This window comes from Nannobrachium achirus (assembly GCF_963921795.1).
Source record: "Nannobrachium achirus genome assembly, chromosome: 12".
NCBI classification, from domain to species: domain Eukaryota; kingdom Metazoa; phylum Chordata; class Actinopteri; order Myctophiformes; family Myctophidae; genus Nannobrachium; species Nannobrachium achirus.
The window spans coordinates 12,762,893-12,790,080 of NC_137832.1; the positions used below are offsets into that span (position 1 = coordinate 12,762,893).

Consider the following 27,188-nt stretch of genomic DNA (forward strand, 5'->3'; position numbering starts at 1 on the left):
AGAGTGTTGAGATGGTTATGATGAGAGCTTTAGGGGGAGCAGTAAGGGGTTAAGAGTGTTGAGATGGTTATGATGAGAGCTTTAGGGGGAGCAGTAAGGGGTTAAGTGTGTTGAGATGGTTATGATGAGAGCTTTAGGGGGAGCAGTAAGGGGTTAAGAGTGTTGAGATGGTTATGATGAGAGCTTTAGGGGAGCAGTAAGGGGTTAAGAGTGTTGAGATGGTTATGATGAGAGCTTTAGGGGGAGCAGTAAGGGGTTAAGTGTGTTGAGATGGTTATGATGAGAGCTTTAGGGGGAGCAGTAAGGGGTTAAGAGTGTTGAGATGGTTATGATGAGAGCTTTAGGGGAGCAGTAAGGGGTTAAGAGTGTTGAGATGGTTATGATGAGAGCTTTAGGGGAGCAGTAAGGGGTTAAGAGTGTTGAGATGGTTATGATGAGAGCTTTAGGGGAGCAGCAAGGGGTTAAGTGTGTTGAGATGGTTATGATGAGAGCTTTAGGGGGAGCAGTAAGGGGTTAAGTGTGTTGAGATGGTTATGATGAGAGCTTTAGGGGGAGCAGTAAGGGGTTAAGAGTGTTGAGATGGTTATGATGAGAGCTTTAGGGGGAGCAGTAAGGGGTTAAGTGTGTTGAGATGGTTATGATGAGAGCTTTAGGGGGAGCAGTAAGGGGTTAAGAGTGTTGAGATGGTTATGATGAGAGCTTTAGGGGGAGCAGTAAGGGGTTAAGAGTGTTGAGATGGTTATGATGAGAGCTTTAGGGGAGCAGTAAGGGGTTAAGAGTGTTGAGATGGTTATGATGAGAGCTTTAGGGGAGCAGTAAGGGGTTAAGAGTGTTGAGATGGTTATGATGAGAGCTTTAGGGGAGCAGTAAGGGGTTAAGAGTGTTGAGATGGTTATGATGAGAGCTTTAGGGGAGCAGCAAGGGGTTAAGTGTGTTGAGATGGTTATGATGAGAGCTTTAGGGGGAGCAGTAAGGGGTTAAGAGTGTTGAGATGGTTATGATGAGAGCTTTAGGGGAGCAGTAAGGGGTTAAGTGTGTTGAGATGGTTATGATGAGAGCTTTAGGGGAGCAGCAAGGGGTTAAGTGTGTTGAGATGGTTATGATGAGAGCTTTAGGGGGAGCAGTAAGGGGTTAAGTGTGTTGAGATGGTTATGATGAGAGCTTTAGGGGGAGCAGTAAGGGGTTAAGTGTGTTGAGATGGTTATGATGAGAGCTTTAGGGGGAGCAGTAAGGGGTTAAGTGTGTTGAGATGGTTATGATGAGAGCTTTAGGGGGAGCAGTAAGGGGTTAAGTGTGTTGAGATGGTTATGATGAGAGCTTTAGGGGGAGCAGTAAGGGGTTAAGAGTGTTGAAATGGTTATGATGAGAGCTTTAGGGGGAGCAGTAAGGGGTTAAGAGTGTTGAGATGGTTATGATGAGAGCTTTAGGGGGAGCAGTAAGGGGTTAAGAGTGTTGAGATGGTTATGATGAGAGCTTTAGGGGGAGCAGTAAGGGGTTAAGTGTGTTGAGATGGTTATGATCAGAGCTTTAGGGGGAGCAGTAAGGGGTTAAGAGTGTTGCTCAGGGGCTCCTGGACACATAGACCGGGGCGGGGAGGAGAACCGATGACCTTGTGATTACCATAAATGTCTTTGGTGTGATGTGGTGACACCAAAATGGGACAGCCAAATATTTACCAGGTGTAACAGCGGTTTTCAATATTTTTCACACTAAGGTCCATTATTTATTCAGCATTCCCACATACTATGATCAGGGGGTCTTCAACATTTTCAGGCCAAGGACACCTTAGTTGAGAGAGAGAGAGATGAAGCAGGGACCCCCACAACCTTTTCATATAGATTGCTTTCATTGTTTGTACAGGGGGTCCTCCAAATCTTAATGTGATAGAAACTTGTTGAAGTGTCCTTATTCTGAGAACTTTAGACAAAAATAGCAGATCTACAAGCTCACAAGTAGATCGGCTATTTTTGGCAAAGAGCTTTGATGTAGAGGGGAGAAACATAGAATATTTTGTCATCACAATTCCATGCTATGTTGACGTGGTACCATAGGAGAGATAACAGGCAAATGTTGACCAAAATAACAATTCACAAGAACAATGTAGCAATAAAGGTGTTTAACAATAATCAAATGCTTGAGAGTGTGAAATACAACCAAATGGATTTGGTTTCATTGTATTCTCTCAAGAGTTAAAGATCTATAAGGGTCCATTTGGTTACCAACTCTAGTCTACAGTACAACACTTAGCTGGGACTCTGGGAGCCACCTTGAACCTCCTCAAGGACCACTGGTGGTCCCCGCCTCCCAGACCACTGGTTGAAAACCACTGATGTACACTATCATTATCAAACCTCAATACAAGGTACAAAGTCCAGCTTCATCCAGTTGAAGGTAGAAGGGCTCATCTGTGCTCAACAAGGGACACCTGAATCAGAGAGAATAAAATACCTTCCAGTCACTTCAGAAGAGACTAGAATAAACCCACATAAAATATACTTTAGCACTCCACTGGTCTGCACTTATTTATTATTTAACAAATAAAATATACTGTAGCACTCCACTGGTCTGCTTTGATTGATTGATTGAAGACTTTATTAGAAGTTTGCATAGGAAAAGGTACAGTTTCATGACGGTACAGTTCACTGGTACAAGGTCTACTAAAAGGAGATCCATGAAAAGACTAAGCTTATTTCCACTGGAAACCATTGAAGTATCTCATATAACATTGAATGACAGACAAATAGAACACAGTACTATGCAGTAGATATGTAAAGAAAAACAAAATAGAAGACAGTAAGTCAAAACAAACAGTATATACAAAGAAGGGGCAGGGGAGGGTAGGGTTGGGCTAGATTCTTTTTTACCAGTTGCGAACGGCTGCTGCCTGTAAGTGGTTTTTCAGGGCAATTTTAAAGGATGCTAGTGATCCACACTCCTTTGTGGCCTTCGGTAAGGCTTTCCACATTTTGGTGGTATAGCAGAAAAAAGAGTTTGACCCTTTGTTGGTTTTGACTCTGGGTTGAAAGTGATCTGTGGCGCTGCCTCTGGTGTTGTAATTATGGACATCCTTAATGTTTATAAAGTATTTTGACAGGTACTTGGGTATCATAGTGGTGTAGTGTATCTTGTACACCAGGCCCATTGCAAGTTGCTGTACTCTGTCAACTACTCTGAGCCACCCCACTCTTAACTGGTGAGTAGCGGTGAGGTGAGTCTGATAGGGAAGTCTAAGCAGGACCCTAATTAGTTTATTTTGGGCTGTTTGTAGTTTAGTTTTCAGGGCTTGTGGGGCGTCACAATACCATACGTGGACTCCGTAGTCAAAGAGGGGCTGGATTATTGCACCAGCTATGGTCTTCAGTGTGTTGGAATTGACCATCGGGGCGATCCTCTGTAGGAAACGAGTTCGTTGGTTGATTTTATTTATTACTTTAGAAGTCATCTTTTCACTGGAAAGATTAGCTTCAAGGATACATCCTAAGTAAGAGATTTCGTTTTTTCGTGTTATGACCTTGTCACCCACTTTGATTGTGAAGTTATCAACTTTTTTGAGGTTATGATTTGATCCAAAGAGGATGGACTCTGTTTTACCCAGGTGAATTGATAATTTGTTGTCGTTAAGCCATGTGCAGATCTTACTTAGTTCAGAGTTAAGTGTCTTCTCAACCTGCAAGTGGTCCTTGCCCGAGACTAGGAGAGCCGAGTCATCCGCGAACAGGAACAGGTTGCAGTCACAAGCAGATGCCATGTCGTTCACGTATATTAGGAACAACAGAGGTCCCAGTATGCTACCTTGAGGAACACCACAGTTTACCGGGAGGGGGGGGGACAGGGTACCGTTAATCTCCACCACCTGTTCCCTCCCCACCAGGTAAGACTGCATCCACCTCACTGCTGCGCTGTCAAGACCGATGGCTTTTAGTTTCTCAATCAGAATAGAATGATTTACGGTGTCAAATGCCTTCTGGAGGTCCATCATGACCATGCCGCTATATTTGCCGTCATCCGCTTCGCGTTTGATTTGGTCAGTCAAATAGAGAAGGCATGTGTCAGTGGAATGAGATTTTCTGAATCCAGATTGGAACTCGTAAATCAGATTATTCTCATCGAGATATCTTGCTATCTGTTCGTAGACTATTTTCTCCATGACTTTGGATATGGAGCTAAGAATGGAAACGGGACGGTAGTTTCCAGGGTCTAGTTTGCTACCTTTTTTATGCAGGGGGGTTACTTTTGCTAGTTTGAAGTCCTGTGGGACATGACCCTGTTCGATGGAAAGGTTAATTATGTGGGTAATTATTGGAGCAATGGTGGCGGCTGAATCTCTGAGAAATCTAGCTGGAATTTTATCAAGGCCAGTGGCCTTGTGTTGAGGTAGGGCACTCAGTTTTTTAAACACTTCATCAGTTGTCACTGTGGCAAGTTTAAAACTGTCTTTTCTGACGCCCAGTTTATTGTAGAATTTCTTAACAAATTTTACACCATACCGCCCAGATGGGGCGACCAGTTTTTCAACCAGCGAACGGGCCACGGTGGTAAAGGTTTCGTTAAGATGGGTAGCCACTTCACATTTGTCAGAAATGAGAGCGGTGTCCGTTTTGATGTTTATGCTGTGGCCTATGGTTTTAGGTTTTAAGCCTAATGTGTTGTTAAGCAACTTCCATAGGTCTCGTGGTTTGTTTTTGAATTCGTCGATTTTTTCATCAATGTAGTTTTTTTGGGCGGCTCTAATATAGGCAGTTGTCTGGTTTCTAAGCTTCTTGCACTGAGCAGTAAGATGCTTGATTTGGATATTGAGGTCAGGGTTGAATTTTTTTTAAAGTTTTTTGCAGCACTTACGTTTTTCATCGTACTTTTTGTCTCTGAGTTTAGCTGATTCAGCAATATCTGAGTTATACCATGGCTCTTGGCGGGCTTTAACCCTGGTGGTATTCAAGGGGGCCACGATGTCTAGAGCATCGGTCAATTTGGTTTTAAAACCACACCATGCTCCTTCGACATTTGTACACTGCAGTTCAGAGGAAAAGTCTGTATTCGCTAGAGTGTTATTTAAAGCCTCACTGGAGTAGTTTTTGAGGCTTCTAGCTACAACTGTTTTGTGGCCACTAGCCTTGGGTTTGTGTATTTTACGCGTACAGTAGATCATGTAATGATTTATTATTATTATTATTATATTATTTATTATTTTACAAATAAAATATACTGTAGCACATATATATGATTACAATAAAAGAGGAAATAAAATTAAAATATGAAACATAAAAAAAAAAAAAATCATCAATAAGTCACTATTTTAGGCATTATTAGCCGACATCATATTACAGAGAAAACTGCCCATAGCTCTTTTTGAGCGGAACCATAGTTTCAAGTCAACCGTTTCCTAGGGCCACCTAAATTCGCCGTACCTTTTCCATAAATCCCATGATCCCATCCTCTAGCCGCACACACACTCACTTTTGATTGGCTGGTTGGTTGCGAGGCAACCTCTCACAGCCAACCAGAGGAGCTAGAGGCTGTATCTTGAGACGTCACCGTCGGAATCAGCCAATCGCAGCTGAAAGGTGCACACATTGTTGTGTTCCGGGTGAAGTGGTTGTCTAGTAGCCGGTGTTGTGTTGTCTTCTACATCAGCAGCGCATGTTTGACTCAAACCGTGAACGTTAAACTAGATTCCAAAGTAATTGTACTTCTGTACAGTTGTTTTTTGTGTCCATTTATCAATTGAACATTGAAGCCTGGAACTGTGACAGGCGACAACCATGGATGATGAGCCGGAGAGAGCCAAGCGGTGGGAGGGAGGATATGAGAGGACCTGGTGAGATGTTTCCATCACTGTTCAACTTTCTATTCACTTACAGCAGCAAGAGAGAAATACTATACAGGAGTCAGCAAGCTTTTTGAAATGAAGTGCCATGTTTTTATTTTCTTGATATTCGGTGTGCCATGTCAACATACATTTTAATGACACGCCATCAAACATTCTGACATATTTTGATTGGCAGGACATTGTTATAACGGGGCCCAAGTTCCAACCTATGTTCCCCAGGTTCTATGTTCCCCACCTCACAGCATTAGTTTAGTGAGGTTAGGGTTAGGGGTAGGTTTAGGTGGTAAGAAAGTGGGGAACATAGAACCTGTACGGTCCCGTTATAACGATCATTAGCAATAATCCACCCATCTCCCAGTCCCAGACTCCCTCCCCAGTCAGAGTTCAGTGTAGAATTATGTGCAGGATGTAATTCGCTGTAAATTAGGTGACTTCATTCAACTGACCCCAAAAATATAGGCCTGTTTGATTTTAAAATATAAATCCTCTCTCTCACACTTCTGCCTATGTGCCAGTGAGATCACCCTCCCCTGTGCCAATGTTGGCACCCGTACCTAGGGGTTGCCTACCCCTGCTATAGATCACGACATTTTGATAACTGACTGTTCTAAACTGTTCTATAGAGTCTATAGAATAGTTTAGTTGTCAAAATGTTTTGTTGTTTTATGTAGCTGGCCGTATACCCCCTTCTGAAAATACCCCCAGAAGAGAAGATCAAAATCTCAAATAGCGGATCTGCTTCTGGCTTGTGGATTTGCTCGAATTTGAATCTGTGTATGTGTTGTTGTTTGACCGATCGATTGAATACTTTATTAGTCAGAAATGTAAATGGCACCGTGGTACAGTCAGACATTTAGGCTAAAAGGATAACATAATAAGTGTCACAGGGACTTGTTTCCTGTGTGTGTGTGTGTGTGTGTGTGTGTGTGTGTGTGTGTGTGTGTGTGGGTCCATACATCTAACTGTGTGCGTGTGTTGTTGGTCCATAGGGAAGTCCTCAAGGAGGATGAGTCTGGGTCCCTCAGAGCCACCGTGGAGGAAATCCTCTTCCAGTCCAAACGGAAAAGGTGTGTGTACATTATACTCAACATACCGTCAGAGCTGGGCTACAGGTGCAGGGTCTGCAGACTATTTGTTTTTATATTTGGCAGCCTAGGACATACCCACAGGCTGGACCTTAGAGGGTTTCAACAACTTGGGATGCCCAAGAAGCAGGCAAAAAGGCTGGCAAAGTATTGTGCTGCCTCCGCTATAGGCAAACTCCACATATGGCGGAGACGCTGTTACTTACTGTATACCCGTAGACTACTAAGTGACATGCTATTGTATCATGAAGACATATGCCATGATTTTTGTGAATGTAACTCTACTGCACCTGTAATATTTGTGTCCTTCTATGCATATATCTCGTTTGTGTGGACATAAATAAACGGTTAGTGTAGTGTGTGTGTGTTGACGTTAAGACAAAACCAATGACCTGTCGACCATTTTTGTACTTTGGATGCAACTATCCATTATCTTCCTAGCAATTAGTCTATTCATAACTTATTTGATCTGGCACAGATTTTTACCTGATGGTCAAGATTCAATTTATCCCTTGAGCCAGCAAGTCGGCTCTAAGGGAACCATGTTCAAATCTGTGTTAGAAGAGGAAAGTTAGGGGCACAGTGGCACAGTCGGTAGTGCTGTCGCCTCACAGCTAGAAGATCCTGGGTTTGATTCCTGCCGGGGGATGCTGTGGGCGCTGGGTGGCATGTTCTCTCCTCTGCGTCATCAGTGTCCATACCCTAGGTGGGGTTGGCGAAAGGGCCTTTCTGTGTGGAGTTTGCATGTTCACCCCATGTCCCCTAGGGTAGGTACCCTCACAAAAACATGCAGTAATCCTGGAAGGAACTGGTTGGAATAACGTGTTTCTTCCACACGCTACGTCGAACCGGGGAAGCTCCCCCTGTCATGTGATAAGAAGCGACCTGCTCACTCCTCATGCACTGAAGGTCGGAAGCATGAAGCCAGTCCGTTGCTCTCCCTAGGTTGGCAGAGGGAGAGCAGAGCCATGGATTACAGTTTAGGCAATTGGCTCTGGGTGAAAAATGGGTTACAAAATTGTGTGATAAAAACTTTAAATAAAAAAAGAAGAGGAAAGTTAGTGCAGCTTTAATATAAATGACAACCCACACTCAACAACTGTACACAAGTGACACACGTCGACACAAGAGGGTAGGAACAGTGCAACGAAAGCACAGTGGTAGCTAAACTGCACTGTTTGCACTGTTCAATGATTATACAGAGAGATATATATTTATTAGGATAAAAACGTTATTTTCTTTTATAACAAACCACTTATTTTTGCTTTCCTATTTAGAGTACTGGAGAGCCATGGACAGGTTCGGCTGGGGATGGTGAGTGTCACTGACTTGAGTTGAGGATTCTATTAGAATTGTCACGTTAACAAAATTCTCTATTCTAATATTCTTGATGGACATTATATGTACTAATAACCCTGTGTAAGATCCCGAATCCATCACTTTCGGAGGGTTTCTGTGACAATGACCATTGGTGTCGTGAGCTGCTTTCCTTAAAACTTGTATAGATAGATAGATAGATAGATAGATAGATAGAAATCCTATCCTAGTTATGTTAAAGATGATAAACGGTGTGTTTGTGTTGTAGATGCGACATCTTTATGTGGTGATCGACTCTTCAAGAAGCATGGAAGACCAGGACCTAAGACCAAACCGCCTCAAAGCCACGCTCAAGGTAGGGGTGGATGTGTAGCAGAGAGCCATGTCATGACATGTTAGCTGACAATTACTTGTCATACAAATAATAGAGATTAACAATTTAATCATGTTTCTATTTGTATTTTTATTTTATGTTTTGCATTGTAGTTGTCTTTCTTTTTCATTGTTCTGCATTGAACATTGAAACATACACGTATGAATAAAAGGTAAATCATTTTGTCTTTTTACTGGTGAACTGAAAGCTGGCTCTGGTAACAAATAGTCTAGTAAATCTAGGGAAAAAAATACACTCAGGTTGGACATTTTATTATTTAGTTTTTCAACTGATTCTGTTAGGAAATTAGGTCTACTAGCCAGGATAAAAAATCTACCACAATCTGCTCACTGCAAATACCCACAGTGGCCAAATCAAGTTGGGCTCCCATCGACTTTCTATACAGGAGGAAAATACCCAGAAAAAAAATCAGCTTTAAGTAGGATGTGAGGGGTCTAACTAGGGGTTTGTCATGATGCTGAATCCATTGCAAGCATTTGTTTTGCACAAAAAACATTCCTTGGGCTAAAAATGGCCCCAGACAATGATGGTTTAGTGATGAAAAGTGATGAGTCATCAAAAAAACTCATCTTTTGTTGGCGTTTTCTGGGGCCAATGAATGTTTTTTGTGCAAAACAATGCTTGCAATGGAATCAGCATCATGACAAACCCCTAGTTAGACCCCTCACATCCTACTCAAAGCAGATTCTTTTTCTGGGTATTTTCCTCCTGTATAGAAAGTCGATGGGAGCCCAACTTGATTTGGCCACTGTGGGTATTTGCAGTGAGCAGATTGTGGTAGATTTGTTTTATCCTGGCTAGTAGACCTAATTTCCTAACAGAATCAGTTGAAAAACTAAATGATACAATTTTGTCCAACCTCTGCCTTAATTTTACCGGACTAAAACAACAGCCTCTTGTTATGTTGGAACGCTCTTCTTTAATGAGCTCCAGTTGGGAAAACCTTTTTGTTCTGATTCTAAAGCTTTGTTGTGATGTGTCTTCTCCAGCTGATGGAGTTCTTTGTGGAGGAGTATTTTGACCAGAATCCCATCAGTCAGGTATGCTCAAAGTTGCCACAACATACTGTAGCTTTGAGGGTAAGTTCGCCATTTCTGAAAAAAAAAAAAAAAAAATCTGAAATTGCAAAAATAGTCGATCCACTTAAGCTCACAGCGATGTGAGGCGCTGCAAGCTTGCAGGTCGACTATTTTCGACACAACATCATCGCACAGTGAATAGAAGTTTAAAATAGGTCTTAAGTGGTTCAATCACTTTATTTGAAAATGTAAATATTTAATGATAATCGGCCATTATATTTAGGGTTGGGTATCGTCGGGGATACTTTTAATGGTATCAATTCACTGAGTACTATCGAGTATCGGTTCACGTAAAAACGAACGATACCTTGTTTCGATACTTTTGAATGCACCCCTTGCCGGTCGCATCTGTAACAGTTGGGCTACTGAAAGTTTAATGACTGCTTTAGTAGGCTACACTCGTTACAGTGAAAATAGCAGAGAATAGCCTATAATGTTTATTATTATGATAATGATCCAACGTCTGTAAAATAGCCCATAGAAAAAGGCAAATAATAATTATAATAATAATAATAAATAAAAAGTATCGAAAATGGTATCGTATCGATTCCCAGGTATCGAAAATGGTATCGTATCGACTAAAAGGTGAACGGTACCCATCCCTAATTATATTTTCTGATGAGTCGTATAATGTTTATGTTTTCCAGGTGGGAATCATCACCACAAAGAACAAGCGGGCAGAGAAGCTGACAGAACTGGCAGGTGAGCATCACACCGTATATCACAATAATAAATCACATGTTTATCAACATAAATTGCATCCACGATACGAATGTACTGTGTGGCCTCAACACATTTATATAATAATACATTAACCTCTATAGCAGGGGTCTACAACAGGGGATCCTCAGAGTTAATACAGGGCTGCAACCACCCTAGTATCCCTATTCTGAGGCGAGTGTGCTCAGGGACACTTAGGTACAAAGCATTAAAAGTTATGTAAAATATGAAAATGATGCATGTATATGTATTGTATGTACTGTATAGGTACTGTAGGATTGTATGTGGATTACGGATGTATTTGTGGGATGTGTGAGTGAGTGAGTGGGTGGGCTGCAGGGTAGTACATTGTGAATTCTTTATTTAAAAAAAAAAAAAAGATATCGTGATGAGTCTAGCGCGGAGAAGTGCATCCTGTGCCTGTTTGCCAGAACATGTTCAATAAACTTCAATAAACATACCTCACTTTGGAGATATCTGGTTTCTGCCCGGCAGCGTCAATATGTATTTTTCTCCTCATTTCTAAAGAAAACATATAGATTACAACAAATATCAACTAAATAAATAGTTTTAAATAGTGGTGCCCAGTGTTATCAGGGGCCCACTGTTCCAGTTGTCCGGTAGGGCAATTATATAGAGGGTTTAAAATGGCTAATGTGTTTGTGTGCTTGTGCCACAGGGAACCCTAAGAAGCACATCGCTGCCTTAAAGAAGGCTGTGGACTCGACATGCATCGGGGAACCTTCACTGTACAACTCTCTGAACCTGGCCATGCAGACTCTCAAGTATGTTCTGAGCAGCGGCTCTCAACTACTGTGATTTCTTAACCCGATTTGACAACATCAGTTTTCGTGCCATGGACCCCCAAAATGATTTTGTATTTGGTGGCGGATGGATTTGAGGATTGGTCAAGGTTCACATGACATCACACTATATAATATAAATAGGCAACCACACTTGCAATTTCCCCAGAATTGCACTTTTCTAGTTTATTACAACACATGCATTGCTTGGCACTGTATATGTAACAGATATATTACTATGTTGTGGTAAACATAAACTTTATTTTCCCCTTTTGTCCTCCTTTCTGCTCAGGCACATGCCCGGACACACCAGCCGCGAGGTCCTCATCATCTTCAGTAGTCTGACCACGTGTGACCCTTCCAACATCTACGAGCTCATCAAAGTAATCTGAGTTATTAATAAGTGGATGCCAGTAGGGCAACCAGACTATTGTTCTAGTCCGGACATTATTTTATTACGGTCAACCTTTAGCCAATCAGCATTCTCGGTGACGCCACCATTATAGAGTAAGTCCATTGAGTTCAATGGGAGAGTGGCGCTAGCTTGAGGATTTGATGTCTCCCCTGGAACCAAACTAGCTTGTAAATGTTTCTTGTTATTACTTGCGCCAGTCAGCAAAACGAGGCGCAAGTATTGCTTTCAGTTAGATGTATTTTCTTCTGTGGCACAGATTATAATAATATAATAAAATATATATAATATATCTATTATAATATTTTTATGTATTTCTGGAATTCCTTTGATTTTATGAATTTCTCAAAAAAAAGAAAAGAAATCAAAACAAAATCATGATATTGACTCGTGACCCATAAAAAAACATGTCCACGACCCGAACATGAGTCCCTCCAACGCATTGTTTGTGAACCAGTGGGTTAGACCAGTGGTTCTCAACCTTTTCAGGCCGTGTAGTGTAGTCTTGCCAGTCGCTACGAGTTGGACATACCAAACACATTTTCCAAAAGCAAAACTATGCTGCATCAAGGGGTTTATTAGGTAGGCCCTAAAAGTATGTCCTTGAGCACAGGGGAATCATTTTGGGTTAAAACTGAATCCGGTTTGATCTTTCTGGCTAAATTGTAGTCCTTTGAGTACTGTCAACATGACATAGAGTGGTTTCCGCTCCCGACCTAGCCTCGCGTAGCCAGGCTTTACTCATCTGCGAAGAGAAAAGCCTGGTGACAATATAAGGCAGAAAGCGTTCAACTTCCGCCGTGTGAGCTTCCCCGTAAGTGAGCTTCCCCGGTTTTCCCCTAACGTAACTTCCGTTAAACACAGCACTTCCGCTAAAAATCTTGGAACCAACCGGATGGCATATTGTCCACAGGGTGCTCCCGACCGGATCAAACCCTGAAATGTGAAGTGACAGTTGTGTGGCTAACAGTTGTGTGGTTCCCATGTCTCCCCCCTACCAGACCCTGAAGACCCTGAAGGTGCGTGTATCGGTGATCGGGCTGTCTGCGGAGGTGCGGGTGTGCACGGTGCTGACCAGGGAGACGGGAGGAACCTACCACGTCATCCTGGACGAGAGCCACTTCAGAGAGCTGCTCCAGTTCCACGTCAAGCCGCCTCCGGCCAGCACCTCCTCCGAGTGCTCCCTGATACGCATGGGTAAACGCTGGGGTTACACTTAAAACAATGCTCGCTGCCATCCATTAGAGCAGGGGATCCCAAACTTTTTTGTCTCAGGGCACCCCGTAATTCTTTTTTAATCCGAGGCACCCCTACATTATAATTTTCACTCCCAGCACCTTATATTTATAGTATATCGTCGTTGTCGGGCGGGTATGTCCAAAACCGTCGGTTTTGTATATCATCTATAAAATGTATTGAACTAGTGAAAACAGCAGATTTACAAGCACAAAACGCCTCGCATCATGAGGCGTTGTGTGCTTGTAGATCGGCTGTTTTCACGCACGCACGCCATGGTCTGTTTGCGATTACAAATGGGTTTTCCCCACCAAAGAAAATGCAGATCCGGTTCCGGTTACCGGCCCAGAACGGAAGCACTATCTCTATAGGTTACTTTGGCGATTCCGATTTTGGATATTTTTCTATAAATTAAATCAAATGAAATTCTCAGGTTTTTCGGGCGGGGGGGGGGGGGGGGCAGCCTGGACCAACAGCCTTTTCTCTGGATTCTTGGTTCGGGCCGTAAATTAGTTGATATGCATGGGTAAAGGCCCTTTCCCCTTGGGCGCTATAGCGATAAAGATCACAATAAAAAATATTGTTTTCAGTTGAAGTGGATGGCAACGTCCACCGTCCACAACAATAAAGCTGTCGTAATTGATGTGAACGCCGACATATCGTTATCTTTATCGCGTCCGGTGGGAATGAAGCTTAAAGGAGTAGTTCACCCCCAAAATGACTTTTTTTCTATTGATTAGTCATGCCATGGAGAGTAGAGTTCAATAATATTTTTTTGTTTTTGTCACATTCCTAAGACAAAAATTTGATTCGAGTAAATTTACCCCCATTGATTCCGGATGGTGACCCGTTTCGAAACGGGTCACCATCCGGAATGAATGGGGGTAAATTTATTGTTATCACATTTTTGTCTTAGGAACGCGACAAAAAACAAAAAAAATGTATTGAATTCTAGTCTCCATGGCATGACTAATCAATAGAAAAAAAGTCATTTTGGAGGTGAACTACTCCTTTAACAGCTGAGTTACACTGACACAATGCTCCCAAAACAAACTAGTCAGACCACCAGCAGACCTCACACCTAGGACTCATGATGCTAGGGTGGGATGATGGCTCAGGCTAGAGGACTGAGTACAGCAACTTGTAGTGGATCTGGTTCCCAAGATACTCAAGGGACCAGCGCCCATGTACCTAACTACTTCAAAAGAATACCAGAAGAGTCGCCGGAAAGAAACTTGCCGGTGCTGATGGTTTATGCCTTTTGATTAATTGATTGAGGTATTTATTAGATGTTTTGGATAGGAAACGATACAGTTTCATGACAGTACAGTTCACTGATACAATGTCAACTAAAAGGAAACTCTGGTACGGCAAGGCTTTTTGTTAGTTTTCATTGAGATCCTTAATAATCCTTATAATATATACCTCTGTAAACTATGCCTTACCGGTTAAACCTAACCCTATTCCTAATCTTAACCTCAGAAAGATAGGCGTAATCCTAAAGTTATATCTAACCTTATTCTCAGTAAAACAAATAATAGAATAAAAAATCTGAGAAACGCCCAAGGGCACAACACCAGAGGGAGCTCCACTGATCTAATTTCCCCCAGATTCGGCACAGTTCATTCTACTATAATTCTTCTACTGTTATGCCACCAAAAATGTGGAATGCCCTGCCAGCAGCCAGTGAAAAATAGCAGATATACAAGCTCACAGCGCGGCACCGAGTGCCGCGCTGTGAGCTTGTAGATCTGCTATTTTTGAAAAAGTCATGAAAATGTGTGCAAATCTTTGAATATATGTATTTTCAAAGCGAACGTTTGTAACTCAAATTTTGCTTCTGGGTGGTCCCTGGAACTAGATATTTTGAAATGGGGGTCCGTGGCCAAATAAATATCATTTTGGGGGTCCTTCACATGAAAAGGTTTGAGAACCACTGACATAGTAGTCTCTCAAGAACAGACTAACTGAGCTCCAGTTAAGTGAAAATGACCTTTTCTTTGACGATGGCTGGCCAGATTGCTGACATAGAAACATAGGTTTTTTCCAAAAAATCAAAAGACACTTATAGAATCGGGTCAAAATTCTAATTTTCACGATTTTTCAAAAATAGCAGATCTACAAGCTCGCAGCGCGGCACTCGGTGCCGCACTGTGAGCTTGTATATCTGCTATTTTTCAATAGTTAAAGCATAACATATTGCGTCATAATGTGTTCAGGCCTAAATGGGTTAAAAAGTGTGACTCATGAGCCATGACCTGTCTGGACCTAGATGAGTCTTCTAGCTTGCCACAATGGATTTCCTGCTGCTGTTTTTCTGTAAATATACTGTCCTAGTATTGATGAGTTATTGTATAGTATTGTATGTCTTTATACGTTTTTTGATGTGTTGAATACATAGGACCAAAATGGAAACAATCTCTCAGGGGCTTTTGTTGTCATCCTTTTAGCAGTATTGTATAACTGTTGAGTGTTGAGCTTAGTTACACATGAACACTAAAAATAGACTTATTTATTTGATGTTTTCCCAGAATGCTTGCACCAGAATAAACGTGATTAAACGTGTATTTTTTTTTATCATTTTCTTTTGCGTGTGATAAAATGTGTGAAATTAGCCGATCTAAAAGCTCACAACGTTGTCCCATCGCAAAGTGCTGTGAGGTTGTACATCTGCTATTTTCGCTACTTTTGTCCAAGCTTCTTGTGTGATGAATTAGCGCGTTCATTTCTGAAGAAATATTGAAAGTTGAAATATGGAGATAAAAGGTTTCTGCCAGACAACATCAAAACATAAGTTACTCAGGCTACAGGGAACAGCCTTTCACTTATTACTATTATTATCTCATTTAGGCCTACACTTATTATATTATTGAATGCTGTAACTATTGAAAAATAGCAGATATACAAGCTCTCGGTGCCGCGCTGCGAGCTTGTAGATCTGCTATTTTTGAAAAATCATGAAAATGTGTGCACATTTTTCAATATATATTTTTCAATGCAGACTTTTGCATCTCAAATCTCTGCTTCTGGGGGGTCCCTGGAAAAACATATTTTGAGATGGGGGTCTGCGGCCGAATAAATGTAATTTTGGGGGTCCTTGACGTGAAAATGTTTGAGAACAGCTGATTTAGAGGAAGGATTTAGAAGTCGGGTCAAAGATCGGGTCAAAGATATTCAAAGACTTGCACACATTTTCAAGTTTTTTTCAAAAATAGCAGATCTACAAGCTTGCAGCGCGGCACTCGGTGCCGCGCTGTGAGCTTGTATATCTGCTATTTTTCAATAGTTAAAGCATAAAATAATGGTTTAAGTGGTTCAAATCTAACGCGACTCGGGCGCGTTCCAGGTATTTGAGCGTTATCATTGCATTTTGTGTTGTACAGTGTATGAACTGACTCGCTGGTCATATGGTTTGTCTCTGCAGGTTTTCCCCAGCACATCATCGCCTCTGTGTCCGACCAGGACTCCAAGCCTTCCTTCAGCATGACGTACGTACCGTAACTGTACTGTACGCAGCATTTGAGCTACAGTTGAGGCTGCATACATGCACATACTGTAAAGTGCGCTGAGCGTTTATTGACGCCTGCAAAGCTCTAACAACCCTTGATAGTGACAACTGAGAGGCACTCCTCTCCCAAAGGTTGAAGTATTTTACACCCTGGGTGCACTGAAACGGAACGCCAACGATGAAATCAACCAAGGGCTTAATTTAATTATTTATACTTTTTTTTTTAATATTTGGGAAATCTTTGAACATTCTGTCCTATAATGCAGGGGTTTCCAAAGTGGGTGACGGGGCACCCTGGGGTGCCGCGACGGCAGTCCAGGGGTGCCGCGAGATAATTTGATAATATTTGGAACTTTTATAAGTACAAAGTTGTTTTCAGTCAGTTCTAACCAAAAGGGCTATTATCTCAACGTTTTCCTCACAATAAAATCACTAAAATATCGTCACTGTCGGGCAGAAACCTTGTATCTCCCAAGTTTCAAATGTGTACATCTTTTGGTGATGCGAGGCGTTGTGTGCTTGTAGATCGGCTGTTTTCACTAGTTTAGTACATTTTATAGATGATAAATACAAAACGAACGGTTTTGGACATACAAGGTTTCCACCCGACAACGACGATATGCTATAAATATAAGGTGCTGGGAGTGAAATTTATAATGTAGGGGTGCCTCGGATTTAAAAACATATTCATGGGGTGCCCTGAGACAAAAAGGTTTGGGAACCCCTGCTATAATGACATGGCCCCACATAGTGGTGCAGTGGTAAAAGCACCTGGAGATTGTGGGTTCCAATCCACCGCGGTGCATCCGGCTTTGTCTGAACACAATTGGCCCGTGTTCAGGGGAGGATGATAACACTGCACGTTAGGGCATTCACCAAATATTCGAATATTCGAATATCAAAGTCACTATTCGACGTTGTTCACCAAAGTCGAATATTCGCTTATTTTTTTATTTTTTTTATTGTTTTCTCTTTAAAAAATATATAGTTTATCAAGCTTGACTAGATAGGAAGTCATAAGAATGAGTTGTCAATGCCCCTGGTGGATGCATTTTTTAATGCTCTAGTCTATACCAGGTGTTTTCAAACCTTTTTAGGCCGTGACCCCCAAAATAAACATATTTGAACTGGGGACCCCACCCTGACAAGCACTTGGAATTGTAGGTATTACATTTAATGTGACTTGGTTCCGCAGATAAATATTGTGAAAATAGCAGATCTACATGCTCACAAGTTGTGAGCATGTAGATCGACTATTTTCACAATGTTCGCCTCTAGCTTACTTAATATTTGACAGTCCTGTCGAATATTCGACTATTCGAATACTTTGAGGTCGAATAATTCGAATACTAAAAATCACTATTAGTGAATGCCCTGCTGCACGTACTCCTTTGAGCTCCCGGTGGGGGCTCCTCCATTCAGTAGGATGCAAGAGCAGTGACGACATACAAGCATGTGTGAGCAGGAATTAATTGACATGATGACCAAAGCGGGGTTTAAAAGGGATACAAAGTCAAATGAGAAAAGGAAAGAAATTAGTAAACTGTTGTGCCATAATATTTTGGACATCTATGTCGTGTATATTACAAATGTATATTGTGTGTCTTTCTATCCTGGTGTGTATATACAGTACTGTATGTTTACCTGTGAATAATGTTTTAATCGTGTGTGTGTGTGTGTGTGTGTGTGTGTGTGTGTGTGTGTGTGTGTGTGTGTGTGTGTGTGTGTGTGTGTGTGTGTGTGTGTGTGTGTGTGTGTGTGTGTGTGTGTGTGTGTGTGTGTGTGTGTGTGTGTGTGTGTGTGTGTGTGCGTTATAGTCAGCTGGACAGCAGTGAGTCGGGGGCAGGCCTGAGTCTGGGAGGATACTTCTGCCCACAGTGTCACGGAAAGTACACTGAACTACCTGTGGAATGCAAGATCTGTGGTATGGCTACTGCGTTGTTCTACCACTTTTAATTTCACACCTGTTAGGGTACATTTGGTTCTATTTGTACACTCTCAGAGTAACAGACCCGTAAGGGTCCCTTTGGTTCCATTTGTACGCTCTCGGAGATACAGACCAGTAAAGGTCCATTTGGTTCCATTTGTACGCTCTCGGAGATACAGGCCCATAAGGGCCTATCTGGTTCCATTTGTTTGCAGACCTGTAAGAGTTAATTTGGTTCCATTTTTACATACTCAGAGTTTCAGACCTGTAAGGGTCCATTTGTACACTCTCAGAGTTACAGACCAAAAAGGGTCCATTTGGTTCCATTTGTACACTCTCAGAGTTACTGACCTATAAAGCTGGCCATACACTAGCCGATAATCGGGCCCGACTGAATCGGGTAGAATTAAACACTACAGGATAATTTTTTCAGATTATTTTACCAGATAATCTAAACGGCCTCAGACTAGCCGTTTTGAACAGTCGGGCGCTCCGCACGCTACAGGATTCTATCCCGATTGAGTCGGGCTCGAACACAAACACAGCAATAATACATAATATAATGAATACAAGATGCCACGGGGCTGTTCTGAGAGCTGTGCTTTGCAACACGCACGCACACACACGCACATACAAACACATGACGTTATCCACTGACTCAACACACAACACCGCCTCACGCAACGAAAAAAAAAGCTTCAATATGGAAGTTGTGTCCTATTTTGACGATATGAGTTCACTTTGACACGTTTCATGTACATCCAACTCTGACATCCCCTCTCCTGCGCTAAAGTGCCGCTCCGTCCTTCTCATGGGGCCTGATTTATGATTAGTCGTATGACTGTGTAGCGCACCCAGAACAAGATCTCCAAGACCAAACTGTGTCTGTCCCGTGCCACGTTGTAAGCTTGTAGATCAGGATGGGCGTGTACTTCTTTGACTCCTAGAGATGGGATTTATGGTTCTTTGAAGTGAACCGGATCTCTGACTGGGATCCGTTCCTTTCAAAGAGCCGTTCAAAAGACTGGCTCATTAGTTACTTTGTAGATTTTGATATAATTACAAATAACTTCAACCCTATATACATTTATTTCTGCCATATATATAGGTAGGCCTACATACCTGCCATTTGTTGCATTGTGAGCTTGTAGATCAGCTATTTTCAAAAGATTTTATTCATTGGAAAATCTGTGAAACAGGACATTCTGCCTACTTTCTACTATTGGTAGGCCTACTCTGTAGTCTGTAGGCTACATTAATTAAATGTTGAATGATACCAATACGTTTGTACTTTTACTCAAGTATATTAACATTCCAAAAACCTCTACTTGTGGCAGAGTATTTCCACATTGATTGCAGTAGGCTATTTTCCCACCACTGTTCATTAGAAAGGAACGGCTCCCTACTGCGAATCCCATCGTTCATTTCAAAGAGCCGTTCAAAATACTCGATTCGTTCGCGAACGTCCCACCTACTTGCAAGGGATGTGTGCTGGTCGCGGTCTTTCTTCTGTTTGTTTGATATGCGCTGCCGTTGAGTTTTAATTTAAATCCCAATCATTCATGATACAACCTGATGGACGGACGGACGCTATGAAAAGTGTGTCTGTGTGCGGGCGCGTGTGTGTGTGTGTGTGTGTGTGTGTGTGTGTGTGTGTGTGTGTAGTGTGTGTGTGAGTGAGTGAGAGGCAGAGGGAGAGGTGAAGAGAAAAAAAAAGAGATGGATCTGTCACTCAGTCATACGTATGCTCAGAGACTTGCGTCTATCAGCGGCTGCTGTACCTATTTTCTCTCAGTCCCCTGCTGCCCTTCCAGTCTTCCAGACCAGTACAGATCCAGGAAAATATCAAACATGTTTGAAAAGAGTCGGGCTACCCCCGATCGTCCTCCGAGCCACTGGGCTCCGAGTGGATCTGTGAGACCTCACGCTAGACGACGTTCATGCCCGATTGTCGGGCCCGTTTCAGTCGGTGGCAGCCCGATTGTCGGGAGGGTAATTAAATAGCCCGATTATCGGCTAGTGTGCGGCCAGCTTAAGGGACCCTACTTTTGATAACAACAGTTCTCTAGATCCCAAATTATCTTGTCATTTGGATAAAACGGTCATTCATTTCTGGAGGTGAGCTGGTGTCAAAATGTTCAAACCCATTTGGCATTAACCACTTGAACCCCAGCGTTCATATTCTGTTATGTGATCTGTTATTCGAAAAATTACAGATCTGCTACCTCACGCAAATGCTCATGTTGTGTGCATAACACTATACCGAGACAGTGATACCAAATTCAACCACTTGGTGTCACCCTTCACTCAGGAATAATGAGACCATGAACTTAGTAATAATCACTAGTCAGCACTAGTGTAAACAGCTCATGCACACACACACACACACACACACACACACACACACACACACACACACACACACACACACACACACACACACACACACACACACACACACACACACACACACACACTATATATATTTACATCACTTGTGGGGACATTACATAGACTTCCATTCATTTTTATGTGGCCTTACCCTAACCTCTATCCCTAAACCTAACCCTAACCGTTGTGGGGACCTACTATTTTGTTCCCACACTGTCAGAGGTCCCCTGCAGGTGACTATGTGTGAACATGCGTTTAGTCCATAGCTAGACACACACACACACACACACACACACACACACACACACACACACACACACACACACACACACACACACACACACACACACACACTCTATTGTTCTCTTCCAACTTTATAGAGTAACACTTTATAGAGAAACCTTTTGGAGTAAACCCTAAAAATCCATTGAGTTCAATAGACTAGAGTTCTTTCAGACACCGGGGTATATTAATGTTATTACTTGCGCCAGCAGAGTGCTCAAGTACTGTGTTCGGCTGCATACGTAGGTAGGCAGCCGTGTGTGTTTAAGCCTGTTGCCCAATCAGGGACTAGCATTTCTGGTAACGTCATCATTAACAGCCAATGAGGGACCAGCATTCCTGGTCAAGGCGAGAGTTGGCACCTCGACAGTGCAGTTTTATTTTTTTATTTTCATGGAGGGGGGAGGGGGTATATTATTGTGGGCTTGCCTGAAAGGTGAGAACATTATGTTATCCTCATTATTTATATATATATATATAGTGAGTTCCGCATATTTCTGCCACAGACAGTACAAAGGCAGGGCCCTTAGCCAATAGGGCGCAATCTGGGTGGTGTTAGCTGGAGTATTGGTTGAGCTTCACATGACAGTTAGCACGCTGCACGTAAACATAAGAAATGAAGAACAATTTATTTGATTAAGATTTTTTGAGCGGTGCAAACCGCTCCTATAAGTGGCTGTGCGTGTGTCCGTAGCCTTTTTCCTCAGCGTTTTGCCATAGTAAAATGTGTGTGTGTCCGTAGCTGTGCGTGTGTCAGTAGCGTTTTCCTCAGCGTTTTGCCATAGTAAAATGTGTGTGCGTAGCATCATGTTTGTCTAGTGATGTCATATGTTGTATGTCTGTAGCCTTTTTCCTCAGCGTTTTGCCATAGCAAGATGTGTGTAGCATAGCCTGTACATCCTAGACTTAAATCCTAGTCTGAAGAGGTTATGCAAGCACGACCACCGCTCACTTCACATTGGGTGTGATTTTTATTTTAGTTATTGTTGTGGGCTCGCCTGAAAAGCGAGAACACTATGTTATCCTCATTATTGTGGGCTCGCCTGAAAGGCGAGAACACTATGTATGTTATCTTCATATAGTGAGTTCCGTCGCAGACAGTATAAAGGCCTTAGCCAAGAGGTGAAATTGAGGTGTGGAAAATCAGGAAGTGGTGTTAGCTGGAGTATTGGTTGAGCTTCACATGACAGTTAGCACGCTGCAGAATATAGTCACGAGCGAGCCCACACTGTTTCGTAGGAACAGTATTTCTGGTTCTTCTTGAGCTGGATGAGAAATTGCTAACCTTTTTGCCAGTCTGCCTGTTGGTTCTTCACAAGGTCTGCTTGTAGTGTTCTTGGGACCTGGGTTTCCCCTGGTCGAACTGACTCCCTGGACCTGGGAACGAGTCATGTTCTCTCTTTGAGGGTTGCTGCAACATACAGTACTAGTGATGTCACCACGACCTCACTTGTCCTTATTTGGAGCTTCTATATATCCTCTGAGCCTCTGTGGTCAATGACATGAACCTATTGTTAAGACCCGGAACGCTTTATTATTATTGCAAGTATTAACAAGAGCTTGTAGCTACATAATAACTACATTGTATCCATTTCCTGAAAAATAACCGTTTTAGACCACAATGGAACCAAGTCCCCAGGACTATCAGTAACTAGAAATGATGCAATTGGAAATTGCAAGTGTGGTTGCCATGACTATATTCTGCAGCAAGCTAACTGTCACGTGAAGCTCAACCAATACTCGAGATAGCACCACTCCCGAATATTTTCCACCAATTTCCAATTGCATCTGATTCAAGGTAAAAACCTGTTCACAAATAAAGTTTATCTAGAATAATAAAGTTTCCCCAGGACTTCAGTGTGTTGCCCTGTCAGGCAACCGCACTAAGGGTGCGTTGGGAAATGCGCACCGGGTGTGTGCTCAGTGTAGTGAGTGCAGTGGGTGGTGACTTTGAGATTGCATTCAATGTGGCTTATTTACGAACGACCAGATAAGGGGCAACTGTGTGCTTTTTCAGTTGGAAAACTTTCTTAAACGTAGCAGTTGCTAACGCAACGTTGCTAACGCAACGTTGCTATTGATAGGTCATTTAATTCATAACATTGGCCTACCTGCTGTTAGTTTACACATTGATGTGTGTGTAACAATAAAGCCCAAAGGACCAATAAAGCAGCAAATAGTGCATTTTGTTATCATTTCCTACGCCATTGTTCACAGCTGAGAAGTGCGAGACACCGCCATGAAAACCAACCAATCAAAACACCACACTGACGCACCACACCGCCAAACCCCATCTTCTGAGTAGGGTTGTTCAGTGCGTGCACTCAGCACTCCGATGCGCCGCGCACTGGATTTCTTAACGACAAAGCACCAAGTGCACCGAATAAACGAACGACAACATGGCACACCAGTGCGTTGAGTGCGCATTTCCGAACGCACCCTAACAATGTGTGCTTCTGTCTCCCCGTGCAGGCCTGACCCTGGTATCTGCACCTCACCTGGCCCGCTCCTTCCATCACCTCTTCCCTCTGGAGGCCTTCATAGAGAGTCCACTGGACCAGCACCATGGAGACAGGTAGCACACTGGTTCCTAACACTAACACTAACCCTAACCCTTCATCACAGGTAGCTCTAGCACACTGTTTCCTAACACTAACCCTAACCCTTCATGGAGAGTCCACTGGACCGGCACCACAGAGACAGGGGGCTCTAGCACACTCTTTCCCAGGCTGTGACCGCCAAAATAATCATACTTGAACTGGGGGACCCCCCGCCCTGCACAAGCACTTGGAATTGTAGGAGTTGGCATTATTATTATTTTTTTTTAAAAAGAAGAACGTTACCAAAACAGCAAATTTCTTTCATGATAAAAGAATGCATTGATTTTTCTAAGTAATTTCATGAATAAATAAAAGAAACATCTAAGAAACTCCATAAATAAGAAAACAAATGTTTAAGAAGTAGTGAAAATAGCTGATCTACAAGCTCACAACACGAAGCGAAGCGACACTTGTTAGCTTGTAGATCTGCTGTTTTCACTAGTTTGGGTCCCAGCCTCCAGGAAAACTGGTCTAATCTCGCTTTTGGGTCTCGACTTGAAAAGTTTGGGAACCACTGCTCTAGCGCACACGCACACGCACACACACACACACACACACACACACACACACACATACACACACACACACACTCTCTCTCTCGCTCTCTCTGAACCAGTGTCATTGTCCTTCCAGGTTTTGTCAAGCTTGTCAAGGGCAGCTAAAAGACAAAAGTGTAAGTAGCAATATTTTTTCTCTTCTGAAATGAATGTTGAATTTGTACTTAGTTGCATCCTAATGTCACACGATTCATCGATAGACTGACAGACAGATCAATATATTGAACAGACAGTGTTTCTGCATCTAGCTTAAGGCAAGACCTAAATTCATCATTTTTAACTCAAATATTTGCTTCTGGGGGTCCCCGGAACAAAATATTTTCAGATGGGGGGAGGGGGTCCGCGGCCAAATACATTGGCCCAGTTTGCATAGTTTGAGAATAGCAACATGAGTTTTTTCTTTGGAAACCGTTTAATATATTGTTCCAGGGACCCCCAGAAGCAAAGATTTAAGTTAAAACTCTGAATTTGGGTCTTGCAATGCCTCATGCTAGATGCAGAATAGATACACACATATTGAACAATACTATACAAAACTTTACACATACTGTATAACTAGCCTGCACTATACAGAAAACAACAACATCACAAGGTTGGTTACAGTGTCATCCTCACACAGTGCCCAAAGCACAACCCTTCACTATTATGTAGACAAAAAGTATTTCTCATACAAAATCACAGAAGTGATCGCTAGCAAAATCAATACGAGAATAGATAACCAGTAAGACTCCCTAATCGGGAGATAAGCGACCGTTGGTCGCAGGTGCAGTGCTCAACAAGGCATTGAGACGCATTGTGGGCTTGTAGATATGCTTATTTTCAAAAGATGTGTATACATTTGAAAACGTGAAATGGGACATTCTGCATAACAAGCTCTTTCTACCTCTGGTACTTTGAGTACATGTTGATGCCATTACCTTTGTACTTTTTGACTCAAGTCCATTTTGAATCCCAGACTTTTACTTGTAACTTCAACATTGCAGTATTGGTACTTTTACTTCATCATATTTTTCTCCACCACTGTCCAGGTGTTCAGCTGTCCGTCCTGCGGCGACGTGTTCTGCACAGAGTGCGACCTCTTCATCCACGACACGCTGCACTGCTGCCCAGGCTGCATCCACCACCACGGCACCTCCTGAGGGCCAAAGGACTAGTTTTGCCTACCTCCCCCCAACTCTTGCTTAACACTTGGGATAGTATTATTGTTGTAAATATTTGGCTATAGGGTGCCGCCATTCACTTGCGCCTTATTTTGAAGAGCCCCGGAAGCCACGATCGTGTCCATGTTGTGGAAATTCACAATGTTGTAATGGCGGTCAGTATTTTTACTTTTACACAGAAATGAAAGATTCTAACCACGGCGGACCGTCGCGGCCCAGTGTCGCCGTGAACAAAAGCGGTTCTCTGCGATCGAAGCACTTTTGGAAGTAGATTCCAAGAAAGCTGTTTCTTTTGAACACGCCTCCTGATGCTGGCGGCGGAGTTGCCGCAGCAGCGCCTGTTTACCTGGTAACCATGGTAACCAGGTAACACGTCCCTGGACGAGTCTGGCGGGCCATCCCTCAAACTGCGTTCACTAATTCCTCCTTCCCACAGTATGAGGTCTGGACTTCAGCAGATAGGCACCGAGTATGAGAAGTTGGCCCCGATCATTTTCTGATCGGGGCCAATCAGTGACTGCGTTTCAACAGCTGTCCGCACAACAAGTGAAAAGCTTCCCCTGATTGGTCCATGTGTAGATGGTGACATAGATGCTTGCTGCAGCATTTTCAAAACAACATGGCTGCCCTCGATGCCACAAGTGTACCAATTAATGCTGAAACAATAAAACAAGTAATACGTGAAGTTATTGCAGAGTTGGAATCAGTTACAACAATTAAAAAGGAACAGGAGTATCCGCTAGCTGAGTTCATCGGCCAAAAATAAGTGTTTGTTTGCCGTTCTTCCGACTGGCTGAGAGAGTTTTGCTACGCTGAATGGTTAGAGGAGTCTGTCTGTCAAGGCAAGTACTCCCGCCCACTTTTCAAGCTGCCTATAGCCCAAAGTCCAGACTTATTGTGGGAAGAAACGAGTGAGTGAATGCACAGTATGAGGCTGGCTAGCCAGGCTACCAGACTGCAACCGCGCTGGCCTCCTGGTCAACTGCCTTGTGTATTTGTTCAATATTAAGACAGTCTAAGTGCAGTGGTTCTTCCAAGTATTATTAGGTTACTTGTAACTGTTTGACAGAAAATAATCAGACCACAAAAGCATTACATTTTGACCCCAAAAAGAAGAAGAATAAAAGAAAAGGTTCTTTATGGGTTCTAGTTAACTTACTGGAAACAGTTATTGTTGGTCTGAGGCATGGTACACATGTAAATGATGCTTGTTAAAGGAGCACTTCGCACTTCTTTGTATACTTGGTCCTCACTAGTGCTCATTATAAGATGGCACCATGGTTTGTCACTCACTCTCTGACTCAGAGGAGAGCTGTGGGCAGTTCAGAAAACCTGCCTGTCAGTGACATCATCTAGGCAGGTTTTGTCAATTCAAACTAACTAACTTCCCAAGAAGAGGGAGGCTGCAGTCTCTATTAACTCATTGACTGCCAAGGCCCGAGTTTCCCAAGTTATTACAGTAGTCCCAGGCTGCCACAGCCCGAGTTTCCCGAGTTGGAAACCATTTTGAAAAAAAAAAAAAAAAAACATTTTTTTTTTTATAAAGAAAATTCTAAAAATGCCTCAAATGTATTAGGCATGATCGCAATTGCGAAATTGCATGTTTAGCCCCATAACAAACACATCTTTCAAAATGTCAAAAATGGCTGTTTTGTCTGACTTTGAAGGCTTGTATCTCATGAATGCCTGAACGGATTTCCAAGCGGATTTTTTTGTTTGAAAGCTGTTAAAAAGTACTACACATATGGTGCATGATCTAGGCATGGGCGTGCACGATCCGTGCACTAGAAATTGATCCGTGCACTAGAAATTTAGGAAGGTGGCAGTGTTTGTTTTGTCTGACTTTGAAGGCTTCTATCTCATGAATGCCTGAACGGATTTCGAAGGATT

The 27,188-nt window shown here is 42.6% G+C and overlaps 1 protein-coding gene across 1 annotated transcript; it reads left to right on the forward strand.

The window, feature by feature from the left end:
* Window positions 1–5,759: 5,759 nt before the first annotated feature.
* gtf2h2 (general transcription factor IIH, polypeptide 2) lies at window positions 5,760–25,277 on the forward strand (the record flags this gene model as incomplete). The annotated part of the gene is made up of 14 exons (XM_080738369.1): window positions 5,760–5,815; window positions 6,817–6,894; window positions 8,190–8,226; window positions 8,498–8,584; window positions 9,613–9,663; window positions 10,350–10,404; window positions 11,102–11,207; window positions 11,518–11,608; window positions 12,639–12,834; window positions 16,298–16,370; window positions 18,211–18,305; window positions 23,454–23,556; window positions 24,215–24,254; window positions 25,167–25,277. The coding sequence occupies 14 exons, from the start codon at window positions 5,760–5,762 to the stop codon at window positions 25,275–25,277; spliced, it is 1,179 nt and encodes a 392-aa protein (XP_080594495.1).
* Window positions 25,278–27,188: the final 1,911 nt, after the last annotated feature.